This window comes from Portunus trituberculatus, chromosome 27 (assembly GCF_017591435.1).
Source record: "Portunus trituberculatus isolate SZX2019 chromosome 27, ASM1759143v1, whole genome shotgun sequence".
NCBI lineage: Eukaryota > Metazoa > Arthropoda > Malacostraca > Decapoda > Portunidae > Portunus > Portunus trituberculatus.
The window spans coordinates 3,863,098-3,877,431 of NC_059281.1; the positions used below are offsets into that span (position 1 = coordinate 3,863,098).

Sequence of the window (14,334 nt, forward strand, 5' to 3'; positions counted from 1 at the left end):
GTAAATACTTCAATAGAAAGTAAATTCTCAAGCACTCAGATTAAGGAGCTAAATGAATGACTTGTGGAAAATTCACACATATGCAGGTAAGCACTCATGTACACACACACACACACACACACGCGCAAACAAACACACACACACACACACACACACACACAGCTGTGGGACCTGATGGGGTATCAGGATGGATTTTAAGAGAATGCAGGGAGCAATTGGCAGAAAAAGTTTGTGAAGTAATTGATGCCTCATTAAGGGAAGGTGTAGTGCCCCAAGACTGGAAAAGAGCTAACATAGTCCCAATCTATAAATCAGGTAACAAGAGAGACCCATTGAACTATAGACCAGTGTCACTTACAAGTGTGGTAGCTAAGATGTGTGAGAGGGTGGTGAAGACTAGATGGACAGACTTCTTGGAGAAAAATGACATACTTTGTGAGTGTCAATTTGGTTTTAGGAAAGGGCGTTCATGCACGACAAACCTGATATGTTACTATTCGAGGGTGATAGATGTAATACAGGAAAGAGATGGTTGGGCTGATGGAATATATCTGGATTTAAAAAAGGCCTTTGATAAGGTACCACACCAGAGACTGATCTGGAAACTTGAAATGGTAGGAGGAGTGCATGGCAGTTTACTAAAATGGATGGAAGACTTTTGGTAGGAAGAGAAATGAGAACAATAATTAAGGACAGACCATCAGAATGGGGATTGGTGGAGAGTGGAGTTCCACAGGGATCAGTGTTGGCACCAGTAATGTTCGCAGTCTACATAAATGACATGGTGGATGGGGTGTCCAGTTATGTGAGCCTATTTGCAGACGATGCAAAATTGTTACGAAAAGTGAGATGTGACAAAGATTGCGAACTACTCCAGGAAGACTTGGACAGAATATGGAAATGGAGCTGTACATGGCAAATGGAGTTCAACACGACAAAATGCAAGAAAATAGAGTTTGGCAAGAGTGAAAGAAGAATCAGGAGTATGTACAAGATAGGAAATGAAGACATAAAACCAGTCATGAAGAAAAAGACCTTGGGGTGACAATTACCAATGACCTATCGCCAGAGAGACATATAAACAAAATAATTGGAGAAGTATTGAACTTATTGAGGAACATAAGAGTGGCGTTCGTATATCTAGATGAAGAAATGATGAAGAAAATAATTACTGCAATGATAAGACCGAGGCTTGAATATGCAACAATACAGTGGGCTCGAACTTAAAGAAACACATAAGGAAACTAGAGAAAGTACAGAGGGCTGCAACGAAAATGGTGCCTGACTTAAGAGATTTGACTTATGAAGACAGACTGAAAAGAATGCAACTTCCAACCCTGGAAAACAGAAGAGAAAGGGAGACCTGATAGCAATATACAGAGTGATGATTGGCATGGAAAAATGGATAGGGAAGATCTGTGTATGTGGAATGGAAGAATGTCGAGAGGGCATGGGAAAAAACTAAAATGGCCACTTATAGGAGAGATGTGAAAAAATATAGCTTCCCTCATAGAAGGGTGGAAGCATGGAATAGTTTAGACGTGGAAGTGGTCAACGCAAGGAATATTCATGATTTTAAGAAAAAGCTGGACATTAATAGATATGGAGACGGGACAACACGAGCATAGCTCTTTTCCCGTATGTTACAATTAGGTAAATACAATTAGGTAAATACACACACACACACACAGGAGCCAGTAAGGAGCAGCTGTTAGATCCAATTTGGGAAACGATTACAAGTTCATTAAAAGAAAGGAGAGTACCACTAGAATGGAAGAGAGGCAACATAATAACAATATTCAAAGGAGGAAAGTCAACTGAGCCATTAAATTACAGGCCAGTGTCACTTACAAATGTTGTGGGAAGATATGTGATAGTTATCAAAGAAAAAGGAGTTAAACATCTGGAAGAAGAACAAGTTATATCGAACAGACAATTTAGGTTCAGAACAGGACGGTCATGTGTGTCGAACTTATTAAGTTTCTACTCAAGAGTAATAAAAGGACTGGAAAGTAGAGATGGATGGGTGGACACAGTATACCTGATCATGAAAAAGGTTTCTGATAAATCCCTCACGGCAGACTATTTTGGAAGTTAGAGAGCATAGGAAGACTGAGAGGAATTTTGTTAGAGTGGATAAGGGATTATTTGAAGGACACAGCGATGAGAACTGTGGTCAGAGATACATACTCATCTTGAGATAACGTAACAAGTGGAGTGCCACAAGGGTTAGCCCACATTATGTTCCAGGTATATGTAAATGACATACAAAATGGGGTAAACAGATACATTAATTTGTTTGCTGATGATGCAAAATTGCTAAGAGTAATCAAAACTCGAGAGGACTGTTTGCTGCTGCAGGAAGATATAAACAAAATGTACAAGTGGAGTAAGAATGCTAATTAGAGTTTAATAACAAGAAATGTCACGTAATGTAACTAAGAAAGAGTAAGAGAAGACTAGTATGGAACCATCTGATGGGAGAGGAAAAAATAATGAAGACTAAAGAGGAAAAAGATCTGGGAGTGGTATACAGGAAAATCTGAATCCCGTAAAACACATAAGTAAGATATTTGGATTAGCATATGCACAGATAACAGTAGATCTGGATTTGACACGAAAATTGCCGCGCTGCAGTAACGTACACAAAGCTGGAGAACGGACCTTAAATTTCAAACCTCGAAATCTCAGCTCCTAGCCAACATGAATCTATGAAAATCACTGTGAAGCAAGCTAACTGTGTTGAATTCAATGCCTGAAAGCAATATCTAAATCCATACAACCATGTCATTGTACCGCTCAGTTATATGAGTCAAACACGAGAATTTATATAGTACCAGGTGGATGTTTAAATACAACTTTAAGTTTACAGCTGTATTTCAAACACAAAATGCAAATTTTGTATCACTTATAAATTACTTTACATGATTTTGGCTGTAGAGTTGCTCATTTTGTGTGACCTCTCATTATATTTCACTGTAGTGTTTCACATTGTGCACCTCAAATCACCACTAGCTGTTCTTCTCCACTGTACCACTAACTGAACTCCGCATACAACACTCAGCGTCACCAAACACACGTCACGGTTGGATACACCACTCACAATGTTAAATCTGTGTGCATTATACCACTCACAATGTTCACTCCTTATTCACCTCACTGTTCTTCATTACTCACTGCACAGTGACATCACCAGCGACTGCATCACACACGCGCATAATAACATTTTCATGTGAGCCTCGACACAAGCTCTTCACACTTTCACTGTAAATCCATTGTTGGACAAAACTCTTTCAACAGCATTCACATTTCACTGTTTCATTGTCTCCACAGATATGTCAAAATGCCTGAACATGCACGTAACAATTATAACCCCTCACTCTTGGCTGCAGCGGTATCCCTAGCATGAGTGACTGAGTGACTGTCCGTTGGCTAAACCGTTGGCCGTCTCGCTGCTCGCCTGAGATTTTAAAATGACTCATTCGCAGTAGACATGGGTGTATACAACTTGCCACAAATATGTACATAATAATGATAATAATAATAATAATAATAATAATAATAATAATGTTTCCTCCAGGTAGAGGTCAGCCGAGCCCTTAATCTGGTGCACCTCACAGCCACCACAAATGCACACGCCTTCCCACTGCTGCGGCATTTAGTAATGATTAGTATTTCCTTAAAAAATGCACTTTACACTGTATAAAACCTTACAAAATTATAACTTTAACAGTCAGCTGCCGCGTACTACCAGTCGACCGCTTTGGGTACGTTACTACAATGGCGGCGCGACTCCACAGTCCCGTGTCAAATCCAGATCTACTGTTATCTGTGGCATATGAAATGTTGACTAATATAAGAGTGGCTTTTCAATTCATGGACAAAGATATGATGAAAAAGATTATCACGAGCATAATACGTCCTAAGCTGGAATATGCAGCAGTGGCTCTAAAAAGATATAAGAAGATTAGAACAAATCTAGAAGATATCTACAAAGATTGTGCCGGAACTAAAAGACCTAACATATGAAGAAAGGCTGAAAGAAATGGGACTGCCAACCTTACAAGATAGAAGAGAATAAGGATACCTAATAACAATGTATAGAATAGTAATTGGCATAGAAAAAATAAACAAGGAAGACCTGGTGCTGATGACAAAAGATCAGGATGAGTCAGTGTGAAGGATATTGGAAAATACAGTTTTCCTCACAGAATGGTAGAAAAATGGCAAGCACTGAGTGATGAAGTTGTTACAGCACATAATGTGCATAACTTAAAAGAAAAATTGGATAAATGGAGACAGGACACTATGAGCCACACTCAAACCTTGTACAATACAACTAGGTAAATACACATACACGTCTGCAGCTCTACTCACTTTCCAATGTTGGGATTGAGAGTCATGAGTCTGTTCTGGTCCACCTTAAAAATTGTCAACTTGGTGAGGGCACCAATGCCATCTGGGAGGGTTTCAATGAGGTTCTGGGAGAGGTGAAGGTCTGTGAGATTGGTGAGGCCAGACAGGCCCTCTGGCACGTCCTCAAGCCTGTTCTCACTGACGTCAAGGCAGAGGAGGTTCTTGAGCCGACCAGTCTCGGGGGGAAGATGGGATATCTGGTTGTGGTCTAGCCACAGCTCTTGCAAGGCTGGCAGGTCCCCAATGTGTGGAGGCTGCACAAGGAATACTCAGTCAGTATACATACTTTCAACTCCAGGTATTTGAATCCCGTATATTTCTGGTTGACTTTATTCCCACATGAGGTTAGCTGTACTCTGATGTCTTGCCATAAACGTATCTATTCATAATGACTCCACTCTATATGCATATAATGAGACACTTCTATCCACTAACATTATGTGACTCTTATTGCTAGATTTGCTTTTAATAAGATTTGTTACATAGCAAAAGACAATTGGGAAAAATAGTGATGCAAAAAATCCATTGAAGTTGACACTCCACCTTTAAGTTTGGACACACAAGCTTGGTTACCCATTCACAGAAACTACACTTTGTCCAAAACTCACTTGATAAACAAAAAAAACAGATAATTTAACTCACTAGTTCTTCAATGTCATTGTCTCCAATGTCAAGCCGCTCCAGTTTGCTTAGCTGAGACACTGACTCCGGCAGTCCCTTCAGCAGATTCTCCCGAAGCTCCAGGGACTGCAGATTGATTAAGCTGGAAACCATGGATACTACTAAGTGAGTTTTCATGACAGAGAATTCTTAATACTATATGTAATTAGTACATATCTTGTCTCAACCTTAAATGGTTTTCAAACACACACACACACACACCAATAATGAATAAAATCCACTGTCTTGTGGATGAATACATTAATGGTAAAAAAAAAAAAAAAAAAAAAAAAAAAAGGGTAAAACTAAAAAATTGCTGTCCCCAAGTACTTGAAGCATCCTTAGTGTATTGATCACAAATGTGTGTAATTCACCACGGTCACATGCTGGTCACCCAGCCAGCCTTCCCCATCACGGAGCAAGCTTAGAGCTCATAGACCGATCTTCAAGTAGAATAGAGACCACAACACACTCCACACACACCGGGAAAGCAAGGCCACAACCCCTCGAGTTACATCCCGTACCTAGTTGCTGTTAGGTGAACAGGGGCTACACATTAAGAGGCTTGCCCATTTGCCTTGCCGCGCTTGGGACTTGAACCCGGACCCTTTCAGTTGAGCCAAGCGTGCTACCCACTACATGCACTACGCGGTATGTTTGTGTGCGCGTGTGTGTGTGTGTGTGTATTTACCTAGTTGTAGTTTTACAAGGCCTGGTCTTTATGCTCGTGTGGCCCTGTCTCCATATCTACACTTATCAAATTTTTCTTTAAAACTATGCACACTCATTGCTGACAACACTTCTTCACTCAAACTGTTTCATGTCTCAACACATCTTTGTGGGAAACTATATTTTTTAACATCTCTCAGACATCTTCCCTTTCTCAGCTTTTTACTATGTGATCTTGTGCTTCGAATGTCATATTCTTCTCTCAGGATCAGTTTCTCATTATCCACTTGGTCCATTCCATTGATCAATTTATAAACTTGTATCAGATCCCCTCTCTCCCTTCTCTGTTCCAGGGTTGGTAGATCCATAGCCTTTAGTCTCTCCTCATATGTCATCCCTTCAAATTCTGGAACCATTCTTGAAGCCATTTTTTGTAGACTCTCCAACTTCCTTATGTGTTTCTTTTTATGAAGGGTTCACACTATTCCTGCATATTCCAATCTGGGTCTTATTTTAGTACTTATCAATTTCTTCATCATTTCTTTGTCCATGTAGTGAAATGCTACTCCAATATTTCTTAGCAAATTATATGTCTCTCTGAAAATTCTATCAATATGGTTTACCGGTTGATTGTTTTCTTCCATCGTCACTCGTAAGTCCTTTTCCTTTTTTACTTTCTCCAGTTCTACTCCATCTCCCATCTTATAGATTCACATGGGTTGTCTTTCACTCTTTCCCATTTCCATGACATGGCTTTTGTCCACATTGAATTCCATTTCCCACTTTTTACTCCATTCCCAGATCTTATTTAGGTCTTCCTGCAGTATTTCACAATCCTCTTTTTGCTTTATAACTCTGCACAGTTTCGTATCATCCGCAAACAGATTTATGTAGCTGTTCACTCCTTCTGGCATGTCGTTTATATATATGAGGAAAAGTATTGGTGCTAATACTGACCCCTGCGGCACTCTGCTTTCTACTGCTCTCCACTTGGACTTCATATCTTTAACTACCGTCCTTATTTCTCTCCCCCTCAAATAATTTTCCATCCATCTCAATGTGCTTCCTTTTAAGCCACCCTTCTCCTCTAACTTCCACAGTAATCTTGCATGTGGCACTTTGTCAAATGCCTTTTTTAAATCCAAATAAATACAGTCAACCCATCCCTCTCTCTCTTGTACTCTATCAACTATTCTAGAGTAGAAGCTCAGTAAATTAGTTACACATGACCGTCTTTTTCTAAAACCAAATTGGCTATTTGATATTAATTTGTTGTCTTCAAGGAACTCGATCCATTGTTTCTTTATTATTCTTTCACACATCTTGCATATTACACTAGTTAGTGATATCGGTCTGTAATTTAAAGGTTCTTCCTTCCTTCCACTCTTATGTATGGGAACCACCTCAGCTCTTTTCCATTCTACTGGTACTGTTCCAATTTCTATTGAGCATTTTATGATGTTGTATATAGGACTTGCAAGTTCTTCTCTACATTCTTTCAGTATTCTGCCTGAGACTTCATCCAGTCCCACTGCCTTCCCTTCATCCAATTCCTTCATTAACTCTTTTATTTCATGCTTGGTTACTTTAACCTCTTTCATATAGACGGTCTCTCTATTACCTTGTGGCCTTTCAAATTTGGATTCCTTAATAAAGACCTCCTGGAATTTATCATTTAATAGTTCTGCCATACTTTTTGGGTCTTCCACCATCCCGTTCTCTCCTTTTAACCTTTCTATTGTTTCTTTTTGCCAAATTTTTCCATTTATGAATCTGTAGAACAATTTTGGTTGCTCCTTACATTTTTCGAGAATGTCCTTTTCATAGTTCCTTTCCTCATCCTTCCTCACCTTAACATATTCATTTCTAGCTGCCTTGAAGTTTTCCTTATTTACTGGATTTCTATTTCTCCTCCACCTTTTCCATGCTCCATCTCTTTTCTCCTTTGCCCTAGCACACCTTGCGTTAAACCAATCTTTCTTTCCTTTTTCTTTAGGTCTATATTTTGGGATATATTCCCTGACTCCTGTTTTGTATATTTCCAAAAATAAGTTATACTTCTCTTGCACTGTCTCTGAGTTTTCCATCTCCTCCCAGTTAACGTATTTGAAGTAGTTCTTGAGATTCTCAATATCAGCCTTTCTGTAATTTAATCGGTCTCCTTTGTATGAATTGTCTCTATCTTCCTTTCCTTCTTCTATATCTATTTCTAATATTACATGGTCACTCTTTCCCAATAGGCACTTATATCTCATATCATCGTTCATTTGTATACCCCTTGTAAAAACTAGGTCCAATCTCGCCGGCTCGTCGTTTCCTCTGAATCTTGTGTTTTCCTTTACTCTTTGGTCCATCATATTACCTATCATTAGGTTCAGGAATCTTTCTCCCCAGGCTTCTTCCCCCCATACCACTTTCATAATTTTCTCAGTCCACTTCTTTACATTTGAAATCTCCTACTAATATCACTTTTGAAGTAGTTCTTGAGATTCTCAATATCAGCCTTTCTGTAATTCAATCGGTCTCCTTTGTATGAATCGTTTCTATCTTCCTTTCCCTCTTCTATATCTATTTCTGATATTACATGGTCACTCTTTCCCAATAGGCACTTATATCTCATATCATCGTTCATTTGTATACCCCTTGTAAAAACTAGGTCCAATCTCGCCGGCTCCTCGTTTCCTCTGAATCTTGTGTTTTCCTTTACTCTTTGGTCCATCATATTACCTATCATTAGGTTCAGGAATATTTCTCCCCAGGCTTCTTCCCCCATACCACTTTCATAATTTTCTCAGTCCACTTCTTTACATTTGAAATCTCCTACTAATATCACTTTTCTCCTTTCTTTAATGATTCTCATTAGACTCCTTATTGTGTCATCTATCATGTCTTTATATTCTTGATTGGTCCATGAATTTGTTTTTGGTGGAACATATGTTACAATAATTGTTAACTCTTTTTTATTAATATGCATCTTAACATACAGTACTTCTGCTTTTCCTTCGCCACATTCCACTTGGTTTATCACTATCTCCTTCCTTAACATTATCATGACTCCTCCTCCTCCTTTACCCCCTCTGTCTCTTCTCCATACATTATACCTATTAACAAAGTCTATTTTGATTGCCTCATTTAGTTTTGTTTTCCTTTTCCTTCTCTTTTATATACCATTTCCTTATCCTGTCTCCTAGAATTCTCCAAAAAAAAATGCCTTTTTTTCCTCTTCTGACCTTTCATTATTTTTTTCCCTTACTTCTGCCGCCAGTTCGTTTTATCTCTTCCCTTCTTTCTCATTTCTATTTTTCTTTATTTATATATATATATATATATATATATATATATATATATATATATATATATATATATATATATATATATATATATATATATATATATATATATATATATATATATATATATATATATATATATATATATATATATATATATATATATATATATATATATATATATATATATATATATATATATATATATATATATATATATATATATATATATATATATATATATATATATATATATATATATATATATATATATATATATATATATATATATTATATATATATATATATATATATATATATATATATATATATATTTTTTATATTTTATATATATTATATATATTTATATATATATATATTATATATATTTTATTATATATATATATATATATTATATATATATATATATATATATATATATATATATATATATATATATATATATATATATATATATATATATATATATATATATATATATATATATACATATATATCCTTGCAACCTTGTTTCTCTGAGTTTAGTTATTCTATAATATTTCTTCTGTTGCTGCTTGTGATTTTAGTTGTATCTTAATTGGTCTCGTTGTTCCTTCTTGATATGGTCCCATTCTGTTTATTTCTTCTACTTCCTCTTCTAAGTTCTGCCTATCTTCGTCGTTTAGATCTTTAAGTAGGTCTGACTGATTTTATTTCTTCTTTTTCTCTTCTTGGTCTATATTTTATATTTTTTTCTTTTAGTCCAAATACAATTACACTGTTTTTCTGCAATTTCCCTAACTAGATTTTCTTTTGTCTTGAGGACTTCTATCATTTTGTTTGTCATATTTTCATCTCTTTCTTTTAGTTGTTCTTGAATCACCTCCTGAAAACTGCCTTATCTTTCTTATCTTGGACTCTCCATGCTTGTACTTCTTTTTTAATCACGTTCTGTACTCTTTCCTCTTTTTTGTTTACTAGATCTTTCAGCTTCTCTTTTTCTTTCTTGGCTTTACCGAGTCCTTCTTCCATCTGCTTTTTGTAGTTAGCTACTTCCTTTTTCAGTTCTTTGTTTTCCGCTCTTAGCCTAGCTTTGTTTTCTTCCACTTTTTTTTATCCTTTCTCTCAGTTTTTTAAACTCTTTTTCCTGTTCTTCATTCTCTTTCATTTTCATACTCTCCTTTATCCATTTATCTAGTTTACGTTCAATAGTCAACACTCTCTTAAATAGTGAAGTATTTGCCATATCAAAACCTTCGAATGCACTCTCTCCCTCATCAACATATTCATCTTCTTTCATTCTTTCCTTAGTCTCATACCTGCATTTAGATGGAATCTCTTCTTTAGTCATGATTCTCTAACACTTGATTTCATGAAAAATGAGTCTACACTACTCGCCCAGGCCACTGCAAATACTATACAATAGGTAGTGAAGATCAGCTGATTCTCGGAGTGTGTGTGTGTGTGTGTGTGTGTGTATTTACCTAGTTGTAGTTTTACAGGGCCTGGGCTTTATGCTCGTGTGGTCCTGTCTCCATATCTACACTTATCCAATTTTTCTTTAAAACTATGTACACTCTTTGCTGACACCACTTCCTCACTCAAACTGTTCCAAGTCTCAACACATCTTTGGAAACTAAATTTTTAACATCTCTCAGACATCGTCCCTTTCTTAGTTTCTTACTATGCGATCTTGTGCTTCTAAAGTCATATTCTTCTCTCAGGATCAGTTTCTCATTATCCACTTCATCCATTCCGTTAATCAATTTATAAACTTGTATCAGATCCCTCTCTCTTCTCTGCTCCAAGGTTGGTAGATCCATTGCCTTTAGTCTCTCCTCATATGCCATCCCTTTAAATTCTGGAACCATTCTTGTAGCCATTTTTGTAGTCTCTAATTTTCTTATGTGTTTCTTTTATGGGGAGTCCACACAACTCCTGCATATTCCAATCTAGGTCTTATTTTAGTACTTATCAATTTCTTCATCATTTCCTTGTCCATATAGTGAAATGCTACTCCAATATTCCTTAGCAAATTATACGTCTCTGAAAATTCTATCAATATGGCTTACCGGTTGATTATTTTCTTCCATTGTCACTCCCAAGTCCTTTTCCTTTTTACTTTTTCTAGTTCTACTCCATCTCCCATCTTATAGATTCCCACTGGTCGTCTTTCACTTTTTCCCATTTCCATGACATGGCTTTTGTCCACATTGAATTCCATCTCCCATTTTTTGCTCCATTTCCAGATCTTGTTTAAGTCTTCCTGTAGTATTTCACAATCCTCTTTTGTTTAATGACTCTGCACAGTTTCGCATCGTCCGCAAACAGATTTATGTAGCTGTTCACTCCCTCTGGCATGTCATTTATATATACGAGAAAAAGTATTGGTGCCAATACTGACCCTGTGGCACTCCGCTGTCTACTGTTCTCCACTTGGACTTCATATCTTTAACTATCGTCCTTATTTCTCTCCCCCTTAAGTAATTCTTCATCCATCTCAATGTGCTTCCTTTTAAGCCACCCTTCTCCTCTAACTTCCATAGTAATCTTTCATGTGGCACTTTATCAAAAGCCTTTTTTAGATCTAAATAAATACAGTCAACCCATCCTCTCTCTCTTGTACTTTATCAACTATTCTAGAGTAGAAACTCAATAAATTTGTCACACATGACCGACCTTTTCTAAAACCAAATTGGCTATTTGATAATATTTTGTTGTCTTCAAGAAACTCAATCCATTGCTTCTTTATTACTTTTCACACATCTTGCATATTACACTAGTTAGTGATACCGGTCTGTAATTTAAAGGTTCTTCCTTCCTTCCGCTCTTATATATGGGAACCACCTCAGCTCTTTTCCACTCCACTGGCACTGTTCCATTTTCTATTGAGCATTTTATGATGTTGTATATTGGACTTGCTAGTTCTTCCCTACATTCTTTCAGTATTCTGCCTGAGACTTCATCCGGTCCCATTGCCTTTTCCTCATCCAATTCCATCATCAACTTTTTATTTCAAGCTTGGTTACTTTAATCTCTTTCATATAGACAGTCTCTATTACCCTGTGGTCTTTCAAATTTGGATTCCTTAGTAAAGACCTCCTGAAATTTACTATTTAACAGTTCTGCCATACTTTTGGGTCTTCCACCATTCCGTTTTCTCCTTTTAACCTTTCTATTGTTTCTTTTTGTCTTATTTTTCCATTTATGAATCTGTAGAACAATTTTGGTTGTTCCTTACATTTTTCGACAATGTCCTTTTCATAGTTCTTTTCTTCTTCCTTTCTCACCTTAGCATATTCATTTCTTGCTGTTTTGAAGTTTTCCTTATTTTCTGGATTTCTGTTTCTTCTCCACCTTTTCCATGCTCCATCTCGTTTCTCCTTTGCCCTAGCACATCTTGCATTAAACCAATCTTTCTTTCCTTCTTCTTTAGGTCTATATTTCGGAACATATTCCTGACCCCAGTTTTGTATATTTCCAAAAATAAGTTATATTTCTCTTGAACCGTTAATGAGTTTTCCATCTCCTCCCAGTTTACGTTTTAAAATAGTTCTTGAGATTCTCAATATCAGCCTTTCTGTAATTTAATCGGTCTCCTTTGTATGATTCATCTCTATCTTCCTTTCCTTCTTCTATATCCATCTCTAATATTACATGGTCACTCTTTCCCAATGGGCACTTGTATCTTATATCATCGTTAATTGGTATATCCCTTGTAAAACTAGGTCTAATCTTGCCGGCTCATCGTTTCCTCTGAATCTTGTGTTTTCCTTTACTCTTTGGACCATCAAATTATCTATCATTAGGTTCAGGAATCTATCTCCCAGGCATCTTCCCCATACCACTTTCATAATTTTCCCAGTCTACCTCCTTACAGTTGAAATCTCCTACCAATATCACTTTTCTCCTTTCCTTAATGATTCTTGTAAGACTCCTTATTGTGTCATCTATCATGTCTCTATATTCTTGGTTAGTCCATGAGTTTGTTTTGGTGGCACATATGTTCCAATGATTGTTAACTCCTTTTTGTTAATATGCATCTTAACATACAGTATTTCTGATTTTCCTTCCCCAAACTCCACTTGATTTACCACTATCTCCTTCCTTAACATCATCATGACTCCTCCTCCTCCTTTACCCACTCTGTCTCTCCTCCATATATTATACCTTTTATCCATGTCTATTTTTATTGCCTCATTTAACTTTGTTTCCACCAGGTGTGTGTGTGTGTGTGTGTGTGTGTGTAATTCTTTTTTTAATCACGTTCTGTACTCTTTCCTCTTTGTTTACTAGATCTTTCAGCTTCTTCTTTCTTTATGTAATCTCTAATCTGTAATCCAGCCAGCCTTCCCCATTACGGAGTGAGCTCAGAGCTCATAGAAAGATCTTCGGATAGGACAGAGACCACAACACACTCCACACCACGACAGCGAGACCAGAACCTCTCGAGTTATATCTTATACCTACTTGCTGCTAGGTGAATAGGAGCTACACATTAAGAGGCTTGCCCATTTGCCTTGCCACATCCCGGGAATTAAACCTGGAGCCTCTTAATGTCCAGCTTTTTCTTAAAATCATGACCAGTGTGCTAAACTATTCCACTACACATCTCTACATGGTCTGTGTGTGTGTGTGTATCCATTGTGTGTGTGTGTGTGTGTGTGTGTGTGTGTGTGTGTGTGTGTGTGTATTTACCTAGTTGTAGTTTTACAGGGCCTGGGCTTTATGCTCGTGTGGCCCCGTCTCCATATCTACACTTATCCAATTTTTCTTTAAAACTATGCACACTCATTGCTGACACCACTTCTTCACTCAAATTGTTCCACGTCTCAACACATCTTTGTGGGAAACTATATTTTTTAACATCTTTCAGACGTGTGTGTGTGTGTGTGTGTGTGTGTAATTCACCTCACCTCGGCTGTCTGCTGGTCACCCAGCCAGTCTTCCCCATTACGGAGTGAGCTCAGAGCTCATAGACCGTTCTTCGGGTAGGACTGAGACCACAACACACTCTACACACCGGGAAAACGAGGCCACAACCCCTCGAGTTACATCTCATATCTATTTACTGCTAGGTGAACAGGGGCCACACATTAAGAGGCTTGCCCATTTGCCTCGCCGCGCCAAGACTCAATTTTGAGTCGAGCGTGCTAACCACTACACTATGTGTGTGTGTGTGTGTGTGTGTGTGTGTGTATTTACCTAATTGTAACATACGGGAAAGGAGCTATGCTCGTACTGTCCCATCTCCATATCTACTAATGTCCAGCTTTTTCTTAAAATCATGAATATTCCT

The 14,334-nt window shown here is 37.2% G+C and overlaps 1 protein-coding gene across 20 annotated transcripts in view; it reads right to left on the bottom strand.

Moving 5' to 3' along the window:
* Window positions 1-14,334, bottom strand: part of LOC123509580 (protein scribble homolog) — a 174,394-nt gene that overhangs the window by 124,243 nt on the left and 35,817 nt on the right. For all 20 annotated transcript variants that reach the window (XM_045263969.1, XM_045263963.1, XM_045263957.1 and 17 more), the window contains exons 5-6: window positions 5,059-5,179; window positions 4,378-4,670 (exon numbers count right to left, since the gene is read on the bottom strand). In XM_045263969.1, coding sequence (XP_045119904.1) covers window positions 4,378-4,670; window positions 5,059-5,179 — 414 coding nt within the window. The remainder of the gene's footprint in view (window positions 1-4,377; window positions 4,671-5,058; window positions 5,180-14,334) is intronic.